This window comes from Pogonomyrmex barbatus, unplaced genomic scaffold (genome assembly GCF_055798465.1).
Source record: "Pogonomyrmex barbatus isolate J1 unplaced genomic scaffold, ASM5579846v1 scaffold5, whole genome shotgun sequence".
NCBI lineage: Eukaryota > Metazoa > Arthropoda > Insecta > Hymenoptera > Formicidae > Pogonomyrmex > Pogonomyrmex barbatus.
This window is the reverse complement of record NW_028297149.1, coordinates 6,173,156-6,193,404: the sequence shown is the minus strand read 5'-3', so window position 1 is coordinate 6,193,404 and position 20,249 is coordinate 6,173,156. Positions and strand designations below refer to the sequence as shown.

General features: G+C 24.5%; 3 protein-coding genes across 4 annotated transcripts; all 3 read left to right on the top strand.

Annotated features, from left to right (window-relative positions):
• The first annotated feature begins 5,859 nt into the window (after positions 1-5,859).
• Positions 5,860-7,922, top strand: LOC148935409 (cytochrome P450 4V2-like). Its single transcript, XM_089081787.1, has 5 exons — positions 5,860-6,171; positions 6,272-6,291; positions 6,621-6,794; positions 7,033-7,099; positions 7,454-7,922. The coding sequence occupies exons 1-5, from the start codon at positions 6,003-6,005 to the stop codon at positions 7,651-7,653; spliced, it is 630 nt and encodes a 209-aa protein (XP_088937913.1). The 5' UTR covers positions 5,860-6,002; the 3' UTR covers positions 7,654-7,922.
• On the top strand, positions 7,853-11,296 carry LOC105426294 (cytochrome P450 4C1-like). The gene is made up of 8 exons (XM_089081786.1): positions 7,853-7,938; positions 8,313-8,415; positions 8,585-8,687; positions 8,945-9,051; positions 9,117-9,185; positions 9,980-10,148; positions 10,420-10,599; positions 10,696-11,296. The coding sequence occupies exons 1-8, from the start codon at positions 7,853-7,855 to the stop codon at positions 10,878-10,880; spliced, it is 1,002 nt and encodes a 333-aa protein (XP_088937912.1). The 3' UTR covers positions 10,881-11,296.
• A 2,666-nt stretch (positions 11,297-13,962) lies between these two features.
• On the top strand, positions 13,963-20,136 carry LOC105426295 (aminopeptidase N-like). Of its 2 annotated transcripts, none has more exons than XM_089081725.1 (12): positions 13,963-14,143; positions 14,873-15,426; positions 15,793-16,257; positions 16,477-16,660; positions 17,047-17,200; positions 17,386-17,467; positions 17,627-18,003; positions 18,106-18,380; positions 19,062-19,267; positions 19,377-19,667; positions 19,752-19,821; positions 19,899-20,136. In XM_089081725.1, the coding sequence occupies exons 2-12, from the start codon at positions 14,888-14,890 to the stop codon at positions 20,016-20,018; spliced, it is 2,763 nt and encodes a 920-aa protein (XP_088937851.1). In that variant the 5' UTR covers positions 13,963-14,143; positions 14,873-14,887; the 3' UTR covers positions 20,019-20,136. The 2 variants fall into 2 exon arrangements, with proteins under 2 accessions (XP_088937851.1, XP_088937852.1); XM_089081726.1 differs by having other exon boundaries at positions 13,964-14,143; positions 15,378-15,426.
• Positions 20,137-20,249: the final 113 nt, after the last annotated feature.

The following is a 20,249-nucleotide window of genomic DNA, read 5'->3' as shown; positions in this document are numbered from 1 at the left end:
TATGTAATAAGTATCATTCGTTATTAAAAAATTCTTATAAATATTTTCTAAATATTTTCTAAAAGTAATATCATAAAAAATTGTTTTATTTTATCTTTATGATTTATGTAAAATAAATTAAAACATTTCTTCCACCAACAGACAGAAATTTTTGAAAACTTATATTATAAGAAAAATGAGATTAAAAATTTGGGAAATATTTTTTTCTATATATTATAATAAAACATAAAAATTTTATTATTATTATGAAACATAAGAATTGAAATATAAATAAATTATATAAATAAATTTTTCCTTATTATTTTTTTTCCAAAATAACATACTAGTGTAATAATGATATTTATCTATTTTCAGACACACTTTCATCAAATTCTAGAATCTCTTTTAAATCATTTAGGATATAACGAATCATCAGATGAAAATAATTTAATTAAGAGTTTAAGGCATGAAGCTGCAAAATGGGCATGCGTACTTGGTTCTGACATATATAAGAATAATGCTACTTTACGATTAATAAAAGATCGTCAAAAATATCAAGAATTTCCTAAAATCGAGGGATAATATATTTCCACAATTACAGTTTTTTTAATATCGTACAATGGATAACAAATTGTAAAATAGTAGACCATAGATACTAAGTTGCTTTTTTAACTCATTCTAATAATTATTTTATCAAATTATTCAGTGACCCATGGTGAAGCGATTGGACATATTGTGAAGGAACAAAAAAAGTAATTAATACTATTTGGGGCAAAGTATTTATTTTAGCAAAATTTAATAAGAACCATTTAGTATCTTTAGCGTGCATCGAACTGTAAATGTACAAATCATTTTTAATTACATCAACCAATCAGAAAACTTTACTAAAGAAGATCGTATTACAGTTTTGCACTCCATTATTGCAAAACATGCAAAAAATAATTTAGTGCTCGATTATATATTGCAAAACTCAAAAGTAATATCCAGCTTTTGTAAGAAACATGTATTGCATGAATTGCATGAAATTATAAAAGTTTGTTGTTTAAACTATATCAATTATACTGATTATAAATCTAATCATAACTATACCATAATTATAAACCTAACAATTTGTTTACAGAGAAATCAAATTGCCCGCAATATTAATAGACATTATTAATTACGTGTATTCTAAAGAGCAATTTGACAAGGTAAACTTTAGCTTTTTAAATATACGATGTAAATATATTTTTTGATGTATATCTTATCTAGTACACTTCAGTAACTTCTCATTACATTTTAAAAATAAAATATGATATAGCAAATAAAGGAAATATAAATATTATATAATTTACATCTTTATTATTTTTTTATAATTTTTTTTATTGTTTCTTCTTCTTTTATCATATTGTTTTTTTCTATCTTATTAGAACCTTCATTGGCAATTTCTTTTTAGATCTATAATTTTTTCTTTGATATTTTATTTTCTCTATTTTTCTTTTCAAGAAAAAAATAAAAATATTTATATTATAAATATTTTTCATATGTATAAGAGTAAATTATGTAATTATAATACACTTAATGTGAATGGATTTCAGGTGAGCAACCACATGAATAACTCTGCTTCTTATGGTGATGTTTCATATATTAAACAAAAGATAGCAACACGATTGTCCCAAATCGAAAAATAAGTTTGCTACTTTGAGAAATTTTTAATTTCTTCAACTTAAATATCCAGAGATGCTAGATAATAACATGTGTATTTATTATATATAATTTGTTATATATAATAATGCTTTAATAAGGTTTTATCTTATAAAAAAAATTTTTATATATTTTTAATTATGTGCGTAGTGGTTTACATAATTCCTCCTTATTTTTAATTGTCTATACATTCAAAATTCACATATAACAGAAAATAGAAAATTATTTAAAATTTAGAACATGCTCGACTTTCTTCGTAAGATGGGGATACAGTATGTTACAATAATACATGCTCAAATATTTCTAAAGGGTTTTAGAATTAAATATTATTCTTTAATTTGACATAACTATATTTTGTACGTGAAATTTATATTGTTTGTCATGACCTTATCTAATAATAAGATAAAAGTTACATTACAGTAATCAAAATATCGTAAATTGTATTCAGCGTATATTCACTAATAAACAGTATAAATCATTTACAATATTTTTCAAGAAGTTTGTCATGTCTTCGCTTTGCTTTATGAAAGCAAACTATTGTAACAATTAACTATTGTCAACAAACTATTGTAACATAACAAAATGAAATTGGGATTTAATATTTTCGGTCGCGATTGCCATTTGGCACTTAAAACAGAAAGAATATGTCAGGTAACAAAATTTAACAAAAATAAATTGGAGCTTGTTAAAAAATAATAAAAAACTAATAAAATAATAAACAAATAATAAAAATAATAATAAAGGTGAATGCTTTGTCGCACAAGAGATTTTCATTATCCTTACATATTATAACAGAATTGTAATTTGCACTTATATTTGTCTATAGCTTTTTCTACTTAACTTATAACAAATATATATTATATATAAACTTTCTTACAAATAATGTTCATATTTTAATTGATGTGTGTAATACCTTGATTTTGTTTTCGCATAGTAGATCAACAGGCTCTGCTCAGTTTCTACCGCCAATCTGTTCGAGTAGTATGTCAACAGGCTCTGCTCGATTTCTACCGCCAATCTGTTAGCATAGCATGTCAGCAGGCTTTGTCGACAAATCCCAAGCTTAATCCGGACACAGATAGCTATGGATTTACAGTCAATATCTGATCGAATTTATTGCTAATCTGCTAGGAAATGCTAGCATTTTGCTTGCCGGGAATTTAAAATATATGAATGTGATAACATTCACTAATCAGAGATCTGTCATACTTTTGAGATCTGTCATTATTTTGTATCAAAATCGCAAGTTTACTTATAATATCATTTAATAGCAGATTTCAGCCAATCAGTAAGTGAAGCGAGCTTGAGTACGGTATATCACAAGGATGCGTGGTCCATGGCTTTCGAAAAAAATGCGATATTATCGACATTGCAAGATAAAAAAGATTTTATTAGTTCCATTACGATGTTAGATTTTACTAATTCCACGCAGCATATATATATATATATGCGCTTCGTGTCTTCGTAGAAATATTTTTGTTCAGCATCATAAAATTCATTTTATTAACTTTTAATAATAAATCATCTACCAAAGCTCCATGAACCCTCTATTAGCTATCCGTAATATCTAATGACAGACGTCTGTGGAAGAGATCTAATAGAGATCTCATAGACTTCCACAAAGCGGAACTGTGGATTTCCTGTGGACGTCTATTGGTCGTCTACTGGAAATTCCGAATATCCATGATCGGCGTCTAATGGACGTCTACTGGAGGGTTTTTGTTCTATGTGAAAAGTGTATGGATGCTTTGATATTGAATTTTATCACTTTTTACAATGCTTTCTTATTTTTAAAATCTTACATTAGCTTAATTAAATATATTTATAATCTCCGAATACATAAATATTTTCTTTTTTATTAAATTTATTTGAAAATGTTCAGCACTCAATTTAAAAATATTTAAATGTCTGTTTTTATCATTTCCATAAGTAATCCTAAAAATGTAATAACTAATAATTATATTTATTTTTTTCCGAAGCAAAATTTGTTATAAATTACCGGTGCTTGTATCAATACGATTTTCCTATTTATGTGTACAATATAATTGTATGTATAATATAATTATATACAATAAAATTTTGTACGCAAAGTGACAAATAAGTAATAATATTTATTTTAGACATTAGTTTTGTACATAAAATTATAAGATTATAATTTACACAATATAATTTACGCAATATAATGTTATTATCGCTGTTGATCATTTTATAGATAATGACAGAATATATCATAATTTTTTAATTTTTAATAATTAATTGATTACGTAGATAAACTAAATAATATTAATTTATTTAAATATCTTTTTTAGAAATAAATTTTTTTAATTTACTAGACATTACAGACGAACTACGCATGCACTATTTCTTTTGCATTATATTTTTCTGTTAAATATACACTCGTAATCTTTTATCTATGATAATATATACAATGTGTATGACGAATATGCAAATTGTAAAAATAGACTACCAGCAATGATATCAATTCACAAAATAAGTGAAGATATACAAACACGCGCTCTGTGCATGTTATTTTGATAAATAAAAAGAACAAAAATTATTGAAGTAGAATATAATACTGTTACACTGTATTATTGTGTTAATTTTTAATTAATACAATATACATAATTGTCAAATGATTTTCTCAGTCATGAAGTAAGCGCAGCGAAAGGATCAGTTGAAATTAGAGAAAAGAGACAACAATAAATTCCCAGAAATGTAAGTGTTGACTTAAGATGCTTTTTTTATAAGTGGATACTTGTAGTGTATACTTATTAAAAACAATGTTTATTTTTATTAGGATACTACATGCAATATCATACATTCGATCATTGCATAACTATATTTTCGATCGAAGTAAAAATAAGTTTAGAAATACTTTTTATATGAATATTAAGTAAGTATTCTTTTGTATGGATTGTTATGTAATAGTCATAAGTCATAAATATTAATATCATATCGTATATGTTTTACATAGAATTTTTTCATTGATTACAAACTATTAGATTTATTTCTGATTTGACTGAGGTAAAAATATAACTACCATAAGCATGATCTTACATAAAAAAATTAAAAACTATTCTGAAAAAATAAAGGTAATTATAAGAAAAATAAAATTCTGCTGTAATTTTTTCCACTTCTTTATCCAATTCATACTAATATTTCTACAGACAGACAAGATAAACCAGCAAATAGTCATAATCATTGAGTCTATAAATCTAGGTATGTTATTCTGGCATAGTAATTAAAACGTTTACTTATTAAAAATATTTATGTAATATTATGTAATGTATATAAATTTTAATATATTTTAAAATTTACATAAATTTTTATTTATAAACGTTGTTAAAACGTTTTAAGAAATAATTTTTTATGATGTAAATATACATTGTTAAAGAAAAGAAAAAGGCATTTTAAAAATTTTGTTACATAATTACATCGTCATTTATAACAAATAGAAGAAATACATTTTTTATATTTCCTAAATTTTTTAAAGGTTATAAGTTATAAAGTATAATTAGCATATTTAAAAGCATGTTTCAATTATTAAATTTATTCAGACTATTGATACTATCACGATTAATAATAGAGGTTACTAATCGATAACAATCATGTATAATTTAAATAACGGCTTTTATTATAATATTCTAAATTATATCTTAAACAAATTCCAAAATACAAATTCTCACACAAAAATGCGCGTTTGAATCTTACGAAATAAACGTTCGAACTTTTAATTAATGAATATTAATGAGAAAGGTTACATTCAATGCCGATATTATTAAGAACTTGGTTTCACAATAAGATGTCGACGTCAGGTCAACACGTGCCGAAGATTCTGTCCATTAATGAGAGAAAAAAAATCGGATTGAGGATCCGTGCGAGATCCATTCTTTACAGCAGAGATGAGTCCGACCAGAGTACGAATAATTGGTTATCGTGCTCTTATGCAGCACATTTAAGATGTAAAGGTTTCTATCTGGAAAGGATGGCAAAATTATTGTAGATTCTTCGTCCTTTTTTCTGTCGATGTCTCCAGGAATTTTAACTTTTATTCACTCGCAGAGTGAAACTTCGAATCTCTATCCTCTCTCTCAAGCTCTTCCCCTTATTTCAATCTCTGTTCTCTGAAAATCGCTCCCTCTCTCATATATCTCCCTACTATTTTCTTCTTATTCTCTCCCCGATCAAGTCCTATATATATTTCTCAACATACTAGTTACAACCTTACATAGGTACAACACAGTAGTCAAAGAAGATTGTGTGAAATGGGTAATACATTGACACAGAAAGAAGAAATTGAAAACCATTAGTTATTCAGTCAAGAAACACTGATTAGTACAATGATTAATATTCTATTATTCTTTATTTTTATTTTATTGGCATATAATTTTTACGTACATTATGGACGAAATGGAAGGCTTATCAATCGTATACCTGGACCGTCAAGTTATTCAATCATTAGAAAGATATTGCAAAGTTCACGGAGTAAGTTAAATTTTAAATACATTTGTTTGAATTAAAAAATTTTAAGATACAGAACTTAATATCTGTTGAATATTTTTTTAATATTATAATATTTTTTTAATAATTATAATAATTTTATCAATAGACTTCTTTAATTCGCAATGTGTTTCTAATCTACATTTACGATTTTATTCAGATATATGTATTCAATTTTTTACATGCAACTACACACACACACACACACACACGCGCGCGCGCGCGCACACTCCCACACATGATACACAAATTTTGTTCACCAACTTTTTCGTGATGTGTAAAGGTGTATAATTAATATTAATGCTGGCAATAATTGAACAAAAATGCATAGATAACTTTGACGCTATGTAATTCCGACGAGTGTATCTTTGATACATTCAGAATCATTAGCGGTACTTAAAAATGCTGCTTCACCTTCTATTGTAATAAATTTAATATACATATTAAAAATATAATAGACTAGTTATAAATTTCCAGCATTATATTCTTCTTATATTCTCAATATATATGTCTTTTCTGTTCTTTCAGAGGATCTTTGGAAGTTACAGATATTAGACCAATATTATCCTGTTAGTAAAGTATGGCTTTTCTCTATACCCTTTGTATTTATCCGTCATCCTGATGACATAGAGGTAGTATAACGTAAAAACATTCAAATTTATCAATAATTATTGACAAATTGATAATTAAAAGTTTCTCATTTACTTATATTTAACAAAAATTATTATGTAGGTAAAGTATAAACACATTAGAGATTAAATTAATAAAATGTCAATAATAATTTAACAAATAATTATTACAATCATTCATTTCACGATTGAATTAACTAATTACTTTAAAACTTTTTAAATTTAGAAAATATTAAAGCATAGCGAAAAAAGTTTTCTTTATAACTTCTTACATCCTTGGCTTAATACAGGTCTTCTCACTAGTAGAGGTAATGTAATATATATATAACATATATACATTTTACTATTATGTAAAGTCCTTATTATCGAGTTTTTATTACATATTCCAGTTACGATTAAAATCAAGTTATCATGTAAATCAAATAAAATATGAACATTATTTGTATATAAAAGAAAGTTTGTATATAAAATGTATTCGTTATAAGTTTAGCAGAAAAAGATATAGACAAATATAAATGCAAATTACAATTTTATCATAGTATGTTAGTATAATTAAACTTTTGTACGACGGAGTATAAGATACGAACATACTTATCTTTATTTTCTATTTTTTAATAAATTTCAATTTATTTTTGTTACTTGATATATTGTTTTTGTTTCAGGCGCCAAATGGCAATCGCGACGAAAAATATTAAATCCTACATTCCGTCTTGCTATATTACAACAATTTGTTGACGTTTTCATTAAGAGAAGCGAGAACATGGCAAACTCTTTGAAAAATATTAGCGACGATACTGTAAAGGATTTAATGTTGTTTATTAGTGAATATACGCTGAATACAATTTGCGGTATTGCATTTTGATTACAATTACTTAACTCTTTTACTTTATTGTTAGATAACTCAACAAACAATATAAATTTCAAATGCAAAATATAATTATGACAAATTAAAGATAGAACATTTAATTCTAATAACAAAAAACTTTTTAAAAAAATTTTACCATGCATTATCATGATATTATTTTATGATATTTTATACAAGTATATCTGTAGACACAGTCATGGGCATTTCTCTGCAAGAATTTGATTTGTTTCAACAACGATATCGAAATGCAATTAATCAGATGTTGGAATTCATGGTTTACAGGTAACTTATAGATATAATAAATAATTACAAAGTATTCAGATAAGTGAACACATTATCATTCAATTATATAAACATAATAATCATACTCATAAAAGTATACTCTCTAAAAGTTAGCAATTTAAACATTTAATCATCCAATCGCTTGTTTAAAATAAAATCTTTAAAATAAAAATTTTTTTAAATAAAAACTTTAAAATGTTGAATGTTTATTATAATATTGTGATAAAATTAATGTACTAAATTTAAAAACATGTGTCATTTCCAATATCTTCTAATATCCTTGTCTTTTCAAAATGTTTTATATTATTATATTAATTATGTATATATTAATATGTAATTGTAATAATAGTAATTTTAAATTAATTAAAATTTAGAGGACTAAGACCATGGTTATATTTCGATTGGATCTTCGCACTAACATCAAAAGGTAGACAACAAAAAAAACTTCTAAATATAATACATGGATTATCTCAAAAAGTATGTAATTTTCTGTTATTTTTATTTTGTTTTGTGTTTTTTATTATGTAAAGTTATAAAGAAATATATAAAAAGTTTATAATACTTTTATACAAAATGTATTAACAGGATCTGTAAATTTTGGGAATGTTATTAACGCAAATAAAATAAATGGATTGACATTTTTTAGATTATTGCAGAAAAGAAACTTTATCATGAACAAACCAATGGACGATATTTGAAAAATTGTGATAAATGTACAATAGAGGAAGATAATGTAGAAGCTGTCACAAGTATGTATATAATCACATGTTATACTTTTTATAAATTGATTTACATTATAAATTTTTTTACAATATTGTTGATTATCAGTTGTGATAAGTATATTTAAAACTTAAGTAACAAATTTATTTGCATTACAAATTGGTTCATTAATATACTTTAATTTCTAAATCAGTATTGTTTGTTGAGAATAAATCAAAGTTGTATTATATCAATAATAAAGATGCGCTTCATTCGATTATGTGACATGTCTTACTTTTTAATTTAGTTGAAAAAAGACGACTGATTATGATGGATTTATTAATAGCAGCATCTCGAGAAGGCTATTTAACTGATTCGGATATTAAAGAAGAAATTGATACTATTTTGTTTGCCGTATGTAAATTTCGAAACTTTTTTATTTTTTATCTAGACATGTAAAAATGTAATGGTGATTATAGGGTCACGATACTACAGCGATGACTATCTGCTATGTTTTATTGTTATTAGCTGATCATAAAGATGTCCAGGTAACTTTTGTTTAATATCATGATTGGAAGAAAAATTAATATTAATTTCACATTAACTCATCAGGTTAATTATATTAATAAATAGTAATTTATAATTGTAACAAATTTTTTGATGTGTATGTAAATGTATTAATTTGTGTAGAACATAATGTATAACAGTTTTTTTTTATTTAGACTACGCGCATGTTATATAATTTTTTAAACTAAAGGAGCAGAAATTAATATAACGTCATTACATTATAAATTTCTTAAAATACACAATAAACAAATTGCCAAATATTAAATCTTTATTATGACAATTATTTACGAAGTAAGCACTGCGAAAGCACCAATCAGCATTGAAAATACAATAACTTCGATAATTTCGATGTATCTAAGTATCGTTTTAACGTCTCCTTATCATACGTGAATTAGATACTACAGACATGTGCGCGTATTATTTATTTTTTTAAACAAAAGAAGCAGAAATTAATATTTGTTACGCTATTAATCTTTTGATACACACAACTGCCAAACATACATAATATATACATAAAATGATCTCTATAACAGTAAATGAAATGAGCGCACTGACACAGCAAATCAGAATTGTAGAAAACGATAACAAACTTTAATTATTTTCGAGTATCGATTATGCTTTTTTTAGAAGTGGATAGGTAACGAATGCATATATTCTTCTATATTGTTTACATATTTTAAGCATAATTTGTTGGACACATTTAAATTATTATGTATTTTCTGAAAAATTTAATACAAATGTCTTAAAATATATTAATCAATTTTAATAATAATAGGATCGTGTCAGAGAAGAAGTTAATGCTGTAATGCATGAAAGTGGAGGAAGATTTACTATGCAGTCTCTACAAAATTTGTCGTATCTAGAAAGATGTATAAAAGAAACAATGCGTTTGTATCCTGTCGTTTATTTTCTATCACGAGTTACTTCCGAGGATATAAAATTACGTATGTATCTAATTAATTTTATAAATGTTTAAAGATATTAAGGAATATTTAGAAATTTTATAGTAATTTAAAAAAATAATTTTTCAAATTACACTTTTTAATACATTTTATTAATTATTGCAATTATTTTTTCTTTTATGGAAATAATGTTCTTTCATTGAAATTATACATACTTGTATTTTGTATTGATAGATAGGTATGTATTTTTTCAATTTGTTATAAAATAGCTTAACCACTTGCAAATTAAAAGTTATTTTATAAAATTTTTTAGAATCATATTTAATACCAGCTAGGACATCTTTGCTTATTAGTATTTATGGAGTCCATAGAGATCCGAATTATTGGCCAAATCCAGACATATTTGATCCAGATAGGTTTTTACCCGATAATATACGAAATCAACATCCATATGCATATTTGCCATTTAGTGCTGGATCACGTAACTGCATTGGTAAATTATTTTTTTAATATTATTTTCAATACTGTTTTAAACAGTTTTCAATCTTCTTCTAAATTAAATAGATTGCTATAATACATATAATTGTAGGACAACGATTTGCTTTATTGGAAATGAAGTCTTTCGTAGCTTCTTTGATATATAATTTTTATTTGGAGCCAATAGAGAATTTAAAGGACGTTCAGTTTAATGTTGATGTGATGCTTCGTCCCGCTTATCCACTGCGTTTAAAATTTGTTCCAATCGTTAAAAAACATGCAGATTTTAAGGCATAAGTATTATAGAACTAGAAGAACATAAAAGTGCTAATATTAAAAAGTTTAAAATATTATTGTACTAAGTGTTTCGTTTATTTGATACAACTAGGAAGAGGATAATTTTATATAAAAAAATAAATCAAAAATATAAAATATAACTTTTTCATACTGAGAGATTTTTTTTATACAAGAGAGATTTTATTTTGCAAAATTCTTTTCGGCAGATGCGTGAGCATATTTAGATCTCAATTATACGAAACCCCGTTATAGATTTTTTTGTTCATAATTTATATTCACAAATATTCTTCATGTTACAAATTATTTTATATGTATTTCGTACATATTTTAGATATGTGAATTTATGGTTTATGTTTAGTAATTATAAAAAAAAATATATATATGTACAAATAAAAGATATATATTAGATGTATTAGTTACATTGTAATTAATTGTAATTAAAGATACATGGATTGTAATGAATTGTAATTAAAGATACATGGATGTTTTGTATACTAAATTTAAATTTTTAAAATTAAAAGGTTTGGTTATATTAAATAAAGTCATGTATAAAAATAATATATATGTTATAATCAGGCCCCGAATATATCTCTGTTAAGTTCTCATTCCCGCCCCACAAAAAACCGAAAAAATATATATGTCCAAATTAAGTGCTATTTATGTGCTAATTATGTGCTCTAGTCCCGATTTTTGTGCTCGCGCAGTTTAGCAGGAAATGGGAAAAGGATGTGCTGGCTTAACGAAAGTTAAAAAGTTATTAACAAATAAAGTCTTGGGGAGCGGCAGTTCTACATAAAAAAATTCGCTTTCAGGATGAATTCCGAAGATACGCGATTCAAAATAGAACCAATCGATAGATACTCGTTTGCATATTGCCAAACAGATCGATTTTTTGTTTGCACACCTCTAGTTAAAAAGTTATTAACAATTAAAGTTTCAGAAGCGAGCGACTTCGGCAGATGAAATAGAAACAAGAATGTTGTGCTTAAAATGGTATTATTCGATAGAATTTTGTTTGCACTTTTCCGAACAGGTCGAATTTTCGTTTGCACACCTCTAGTTAAAAAGTTATTAACAAATAAAGTCTTGGGGAGCGGCAGTTCTACATAAAAAAATTCGTTTTCAGGATGAATTCCGAAGATACGCGATTCAAAATAGAACCAATCGATAGATATTCGTTTGCACACCTCTAGTTAAAAAGTTATTAACAATTAAAATTTCAGAAACGAGCGAGTTCGAATTTTTTTTTGGAGTGAAGACGATTTGAGTTTAGGCTTCTTTCAGTGGATGATTAAAACTTCCATAAAATACTTACAAAAGAATATATCTAAAAAGCTATTTTCACGAAATATGAAGATTATCATAGTACCGAATTTTCAAGATGAAAATGTGGAAGCACGGGGACTCATTCTGTATAGATATTATGTATAAACAAAAAACTTAAAACAATAAAAACACAATAAAAATATAATTAATTTGTTAATACCTAAAGAAATTTTAACTTAAAATTATATAGCTTAAAATAACGATAGCTCGAAATAGTGAGAGTTCAGAATTTAGATGATAAAGATTAAATTTCATAGTTGTAATATATAAAGACATTCATAATTAAATTATATTTCAGTGAGGCAGCTGTTCTTTACGATGAAGATTTTCATTCTGAAGCACATAAAAACTGACTGTGGCATTCATAGTAGCACGAAAATTAATATATCAATTCTTTGGCAACATGATGGATAACCTTGGGGATCGTATTTATGGATAAACAAGGGTATTACGACTTTTTTAGGAATATAGATTGTTGACGAGGTTGCTTTTGTTATAAACTTTTGATTACAAATTGTTAAATCGTCTCATTATTGGAATTAGAATTTTAATATTATAAATATATAAAAAGTCTTTAATAATTAAATATTATTTTTCTGACTTGGAATTAGCGAATATTGAAAAATAAAATTTTCCAAATTTTTACATTCCAGTTTTTTCTTTTGTAAAATATAAAAGAAATTCGCTAATATTTATATTATAAAAATCAGGTTCTTGATTTAAATGATGGCAAAGTCCCGTTCAATTTTGTCATTTTATTTAAGATTTTATTATACTTTTTTAAGTATATTATTTTAAGGATTATATGGAAAAGAATTATATCATATTGATAACAATTATTAAGATTATAAGGAAAAGAATTATATCATATCGATAACAATTATTATATAGTATTATATTATATCAATTAAAACTTCTGCTTGTAGATACTTGATAACACGATAAATGAATATTTCGTAGTGCAATTTCGATACGAGTCTCTTCATTTGAATGATTATTACCATATGCTGCAAAAATTTTCTTTTATAATATTTTTATCATTATTTCTGTTAACATAAATAAGGAAAAAATAAAATTCTTATTCTTTAAAGTAAAATAGTGAAGTTATGATTTGCTTTACTTCTTATTCTTAATTACGTTTTATTATTTTATAAGCCTTTAAGAACTAAAATTTTTAATGTTCAAGCTCTTATATAATAGATCTTATATAATATTAAAAATACTGATATATCTTTTAGATTTTCAAATAGTGATATCTTTTTACATGTTTTTTAATAATTTAATTTTAATTGACAAATTTGAAATTTCTCATTTTTTTATTGAAATCGATTATTTCAGAATTACAATCGCTGCTAAATTATGTAAATTTTTTTAAAATTTTAAATAATAACTGCTTACCAACTTTGGACATACATAAATAAATATTACAAAAACACTATATACTTAAAAATAATTAAATTTGCCAAATTGCGCGTTTGCCAAACTAAGCCTTTTACGAAGAAATTATTTTTTAAAAAAGCTAAATCAGTTAATAATATAGACATGGAGACTCTATTGTTATAATTGAAATCAAATTTCATCTTTGTGCTCATTTATATGTAAATTAAGGATAGAATGATGCGATAGTTCTAATAGCGCGCTCCCCGAACTCGGCCTATATGTTTGACTTGCGCGGACGCATCATCTATATATATATGTATCTCGTTAACTTGTAACATATCTGTAACCTTTCCATGTTTATTTTCATAATGCTATGTTTGTATTATTATCACCTGGACTACTTGGACTGTTGCTAGAATTTGACGATCTCTCAATGTGGAAAGATTATAATCGCCCGAATAGATTTTTCACTATCTATTTATGGCAAACTGTTCTAAATAAATATAAAATCACGAGTTATCAAAGAATCGTAACTACACATACAATTTTTATGTAAGGTAAGTGATGCACAAAAAAATCCATATACTTTCTATAAAATGGATGAAATCAGATTTTATATCAAAAGAATAAGTGTAATTATAATATTCTTAAATTTACTCTTTCACAGTTTAATAATAAATACATAGATAATAAAATAAAAATATTTAATATCCTTTTTGTGAATTAAATTTTAAATCTTTTGATAATAAATATATATGAAATCAATAATTTATAATTATAAATATAACTAATAATCTAAGATTGTAATTACATTAGATTATTTTGACGAAAGAAAGAATAAAGAATAAATGGTTATTTTTCAATAGAAAAAAAGAATATATCCAGAATAAAAACATACAATGTGTGAAGATTTTATTCCCTTTTTATTTTTATTATATATTATAGGAAAGAAAATTAAATAAATTTGATTTTACTTTGTTTCTTGTTTTTTTCTTGTTTAATATATATGTCTATTATAAGAAAAAGAACCATATATCTTGAAATGTAAAACAAATTTTTGTTTATTATATGTCATATGTACTTAAAGAATAATTTCATGCTCTATAAACGTCTTTCTTTTTGATTTTGAATTATACATATAAACGTATGTGTGTATATAAATGTGTGTGTGTCCACACACACACACACACACACACACACACACAAAATAATATAATAGAATCCTTATTTACTTCCTTACTTTCATTAGTATTTTTCTTTTCCATAATAGAAAAATGTTATTACAGGTACTTGAAGTTACCATGGAATTATTAAAATTGTTTCTAAATATTAGTCTAATATTCGTCGTAAAAGCTGCTACAGATAATGATTCAATGAATAATTTGTATTCAGAAATTTGTATGCATAATTCTACAAATAGACAATTAATTAAACCACTTGATAACCACATTGAGTTGATGTTGTTTATTGAAAATTTTATCAATGTTATATCGCCTGATACATATAAATCGTATAAATCATATATCGATGAACAACAAGCAAAAAACAATTCTGTTTTTTATGGTATATTTACGTCACGTTTTGGAGTTTCTAATAAAACAAACATAATACGTTTGAATGTATTAAATTTGAAAATAGATGAAACAAAGACGAAAGTTATCAGTCTTACAAATTTTAAAGTAATAGAACCGAAGACATATACATACGATAATAAAACGCAGACAGTTGTTATTACCTTTGTTGATGACTTCTTACCATTGAACATTTATCGTTTGAAAATAAATTTTATAGGAACTATGATCCATACAAATAAACATTGGAGACGCAATTTAAATAAAGTGTAAGTAGAATATTTAATATAATAAATTTAAATAAATATATTAAAGGTTTAAACATTATTATAAAATGCTAATTATTTTACTTTCTTTTCATTAATTCATACATTTGATTTCAATTTAGACAATAACTTAAATATAATAGATTGTAATATAAAACTCTTAAAATGTAAAAATATTACAATCTATTGTAACATTATATTTATAGAAAGTATAATGCAATAACATTATATAATAAAAAAATACGCTACGTTGTACTAAATACTATTCTTGAAGTTTTATAAATCATATTTCAATTTTCTTTAATATTTAAATGCTGTATGCCCACGATAATGATTAAAATTTAAAAATTTATTATTAATATGTCACAGATGGTTGATCACACCCGGTTTCTATGGAACAGAGACTCGTCAAATGTTTCCGTACTGGGACAAACTGGATATTAAAAGTAACTTTAGTATCACTATATGGTACCATGGAAATTATAAAGCCATATCAAATACAGAAATTAAAGTTATTTATGAAGAGAATGACAAAAAAATAATAGATTTTAACACAGTTGTTAATATATCCTCTCATCTCGTCGCGGTTGTATTGGTCAATCTTCATAATATTACGGACGAATTCTATGATGCCGATGAAAATCAAATCTTCAATATATGGGGCAGAAGAAAAATAGTACCCTTTCTTGAAACAATGAGCTCAGTGATTATAGATTCCATAAACAATTTGCGAAACAGCTTATCTAAGACGCAACTTTCGCCAAACATGAACTTTGTTATAATCCCAGGTTTCCTAGATGAAAATGTGGAAAGTCGGGGACTCATTCTTTACAAGTATTGTATATAAACTATATAACTATATAAACATCTACAATATTAAACATTATAGAAATAATAATAATATATACAAATAATAATAATAATAATAATATATAATAATAACTAAAGATATTTAAAGAATTTAAATTTAAAGCATCAACATTAAACTCGATATTTCTAATTTGATATTTCTATTTTCTAAACATTTAACTAAACTATTTTACTGTTTCTTAGTGAGGCAGATGTTGTCTACGATGATGAGTTATATTCCTTTGCACACAATATAACTATGGCATGCACAGTAGCACGAAAAATAGCACATCAATTCTTTGGCAATACGATCGGACGAGCATGGGGATCTGATTTATGGATAAATGAGGGTATTGCTACATTTTTGGCAATGAAGATTGTCAATGAGGTTGTTTTCTTACATATTTAATTACAGTTTATGACAATCCTATTAAAAGAATTGAATTTTGATATTCCAAAAATATAAAGAAAAATATAAAGAATGATTATAAATTATTTGTATCTCTTACAGTAAATATTAATAGTTAAGATGCTTTAAATTTTATATTGTGTGAAATATAAAAAAATATTAAAATTCATGTATGTTTAATGTAAGCTATAAGAGCATAATATATGAGCATTTCTCCATGTGATTTAAAGATTAAATTACATTTCATTTTAATTTTATTTATTAGATAATTTAATTATATTTCTGAATTATATTAGTAAATAGCAAGAAAAATTATATAAAAATATTATTAATTTTATATTATATTAAAAAAATATTATTTTTAGATATTACCCGATTCGAAAATTTTGGATCTATTCGTAGTACAATTTCAACACGAAGCTCTTCGTTTGAATGATTATTATGATATGCCTTTGGTATCAAAAGTCAATGAATCATCTGAAATTAATTCTATTTTCCCTTTTACTTATTATGTTAAAGGTAAGGCTAAATACATATAGTTAAAAAGTTATTTGCAAAATATTAATAAATATTAATATTGTAACAATATGTTACAACTTATTACGTCCGTTGTAAAATTTATTATGTTGAGAAATTTATAAAAACCTTAAATAGTTTATTTTATCCAATCATTTAATTATTTTATATGGTATTAATTGTTCTAGCACCTGTCTTTATACGCATATTATCACAAATAATTTCAAAAAACGTGTTTATGTTAGGTCTCAGTCGTTACATAAGCCTCTAGTAAGTAATTATTTTAATATATAATTATATAATATATAAGAATATCATAACAATAGATTAAAAATTAAATTAATATATGAAATATATAAAATCATTAATATTATATTTTTGATGCAGTTTGTTATATTACATTTAATATAAATTTTTATAAATTTTTAGTCAGGATAAATCTTATATATATACATCGAATTGTGCTTTTGATGAATTTCTCAATACTATGCAACAAATCCAAAAAACTATGTATAAAAATCGACCAACTGATTATAAAACAAAGTTGGACAGTTGGTTAACGCAGAAACGTTATCCCGTGCTACACGTGACGCAATCTTATATAAACAACGTCACAATAGAATTGCAAAAAGATGTAAATGAATCGTATCCAAAAAATTTATGGATACCTGTAACCTATATTACACAGAATTCTCATGATTATAACAAGCCTCTGCCTAAACATTGGCTAACTCCACATGAACCAATTTTATATGAAACTGATATTGAAAGTAAACATTGGATTGTTGTTAACGTACAACAAGCTGGTAAATATAAACCACTATTTATACATTTAATGTACTTCTATATTAATCAAAAAAGATTTTGCATAATATTGTGCACAATTAATTGTTTATTATATCCCTAAGGATTCTATCGTGTTAAATATGACACTAAATCATGGGAAAATATTTTGAAATATCTTCACTCATCTCAATTTTATAACATACATCATCTTAATCGTGCTCAGCTCATAGATGATGCATATTATTTTCTTTCAAAAGGCGAACTTGACTTTAACTTCTTTAAAAAACTCACGTTCTATCTAACAAATGATAATAATTACATATCATGGTATCCTCTAATTAAAATTATGGAGCAGTTATCAGGTTTTTTTCCATTTCCAGAAAGTACTGAAGTCAAAGTAAGTAGTAATACATTTTATTAATAAAAAATGTGCTGAATTATTATGTTCGAATATCAGTTTAATATTAAAAGTTAACAAAAAGTTCCATAAAAATAAAACATGTAAATAGAACTGTTTAATTGTATTTGCATTAATTGCATTATTTTATTTAAATCAAATGTGGAAATTTAAAAATGAAAAATTATTAAATTCCCAATATGTTATATTCTACAAATTATTTCAAAACTATATTTTTTTTTTTATGTGAAAGTATCATTTATTAGAGAGTATTATTTACTACATAATTTGTGTTACAAGTTAATACTGTAAATCTGATTTTTAAATTAGAATAAATTTTTATAAATTCATCAACTTTTGTAATAAATCTTTACAGCACGATTTAAAAATTTATACAAATTTTTCTAAATATAGAAAGAATTGTGAAATTATTTTATTAAGAAAATATGTCAAATAAAATTTGAAAATATTGCAAAAGATAAAAATTTTGAAAGGTTAACATTTTATAAAAAGAAATTAAGGAATTTCAAGAACATATATTATTTTTAATTAATATAATATAAAGAATTATAAAGAATTAAAATATAAACATGTCTTACGCGAACATGTAATCTTTAATATAAGATTATATATCACATATTTTTTATAAATAATTTTTACAAATTATTTGTCTGTTTTTAGAAGCATTTTCGCACAATCCTTAAAGATCTTCTGAAATTCATTGGGTATGTAGAATCGGATGCAGATTTTGATGTTACCATGAATTTAAGACAAGAAGCTGTAAAATGGGAATGCATACTCGGTTCTTTTACATGTAAAATTGTTGCTACTCTACAATTATTTAGTGATCTCGATGCAAAACATAATTTTGTCTCTGAACATGATAGGTAACATTTCATATTATTACAGTTTTTCTAATAATGCTAAATGTTGAAGTAAACAAATTGTCAAAATAAAAGACAATAAAAGTTATCTTTTAACTTCTAAATGTTTCAGAATTTGGCCTTGGTGGAAGGAATGGACTTACTGTAATGGATTAAAAAGGGCAAACTATACTATTTGGATAGACGTTTTTAATTTAGCAGAACCTGAAAAGGAAATGGAAAGGATTTTGGACTTTTTAGCGTGCTCCGAAAAGTATAATATTATTACTGATTATATAAACAGATTGAAACATTTGAATAAAAGAAAGTATATTATTGCTTTTCATTCTATTATTGCAAGACAATCAAAAAATAATGACGTTCTCGATTACATATTGAAAAATTTTGTTCGATTAATACGCAGGTAACAATATCTTTTTCAAATATGTATTAATTAAATTCGTAAAATTTGCTTTGTTTTATTACTCCCAAAATTTTATTGTTACAGAAAAATCAATAAGATTGCAATAATTGTGAACATTATTAATTATGTGTATTCTAAAGAACAACTTGACAAGGTAAATTTTATATTTCTCATATGTTACAAGAATAAATTATGTAATTATAATATCTTATTTGTGCATATGAATTTCAGATAAGTAACTTTGTGAATAATTCTGGTTTTTTTTATGATACTTCGTATATTAATCAAAAGATAAAAACACGATTATCTGAAATCAACAAACAAGTTGACTATTTCAAAAGATTTTTATAAACCTCGAAACGCAGCGTCAAATAATATTATATATATATATTTAAATATAATAATATTTTAATATTTCATTATAATTTAATATTTTATTAAATAAATTTTTATTTATTTTTAATTAAAATGCAAGATCTATTAATAATTTCCTTTTATTGTCAGATGCCCATAAGTTCATAGTTCTTGATGTACAAAATAGAAAACTATCTAAATGCAGAACATATTTGATTTGATTTTTTA

Bases quoted from the DNA above. Each gene is read 5' to 3' on its own strand.
- LOC105426294 (XM_089081786.1), top strand. From the start codon at position 7,853: ATGGGCATTTCTCTGCAAGAATTTGATTTGTTTCAACAACGATATCGA. The intron at 8,688-8,944 runs GTATGTATATAA...TTTTTAATTTAG, and splicing joins TAATGTAGAAGCTGTCACAA to TTGAAAAAAGACGACTGATT. The intron at 9,186-9,979 runs GTAACTTTTGTT...TAATAATAATAG, and splicing joins CTGATCATAAAGATGTCCAG to GATCGTGTCAGAGAAGAAGT.
- LOC105426295 (XM_089081725.1), top strand. From the start codon at position 14,888: ATGGAATTATTAAAATTGTTTCTAAATATTAGTCTAATATTCGTCGTA. The intron at 16,661-17,046 runs GTTGTTTTCTTA...TATTATTTTTAG, and splicing joins CAATGAAGATTGTCAATGAG to ATATTACCCGATTCGAAAAT. The intron at 17,468-17,626 runs GTAAGTAATTAT...ATAAATTTTTAG, and splicing joins AGTCGTTACATAAGCCTCTA to TCAGGATAAATCTTATATAT.
- LOC148935409 (XM_089081787.1), top strand. From the start codon at position 6,003: ATGATTAATATTCTATTATTCTTTATTTTTATTTTATTGGCATATAAT. The intron at 6,172-6,271 runs GTTTGAATTAAA...TTTTATCAATAG, and splicing joins GTTAAATTTTAAATACATTT to ACTTCTTTAATTCGCAATGT. The intron at 6,795-7,032 runs GTAGTATAACGT...ATATTAAAGCAT, and splicing joins GTCATCCTGATGACATAGAG to AGCGAAAAAAGTTTTCTTTA.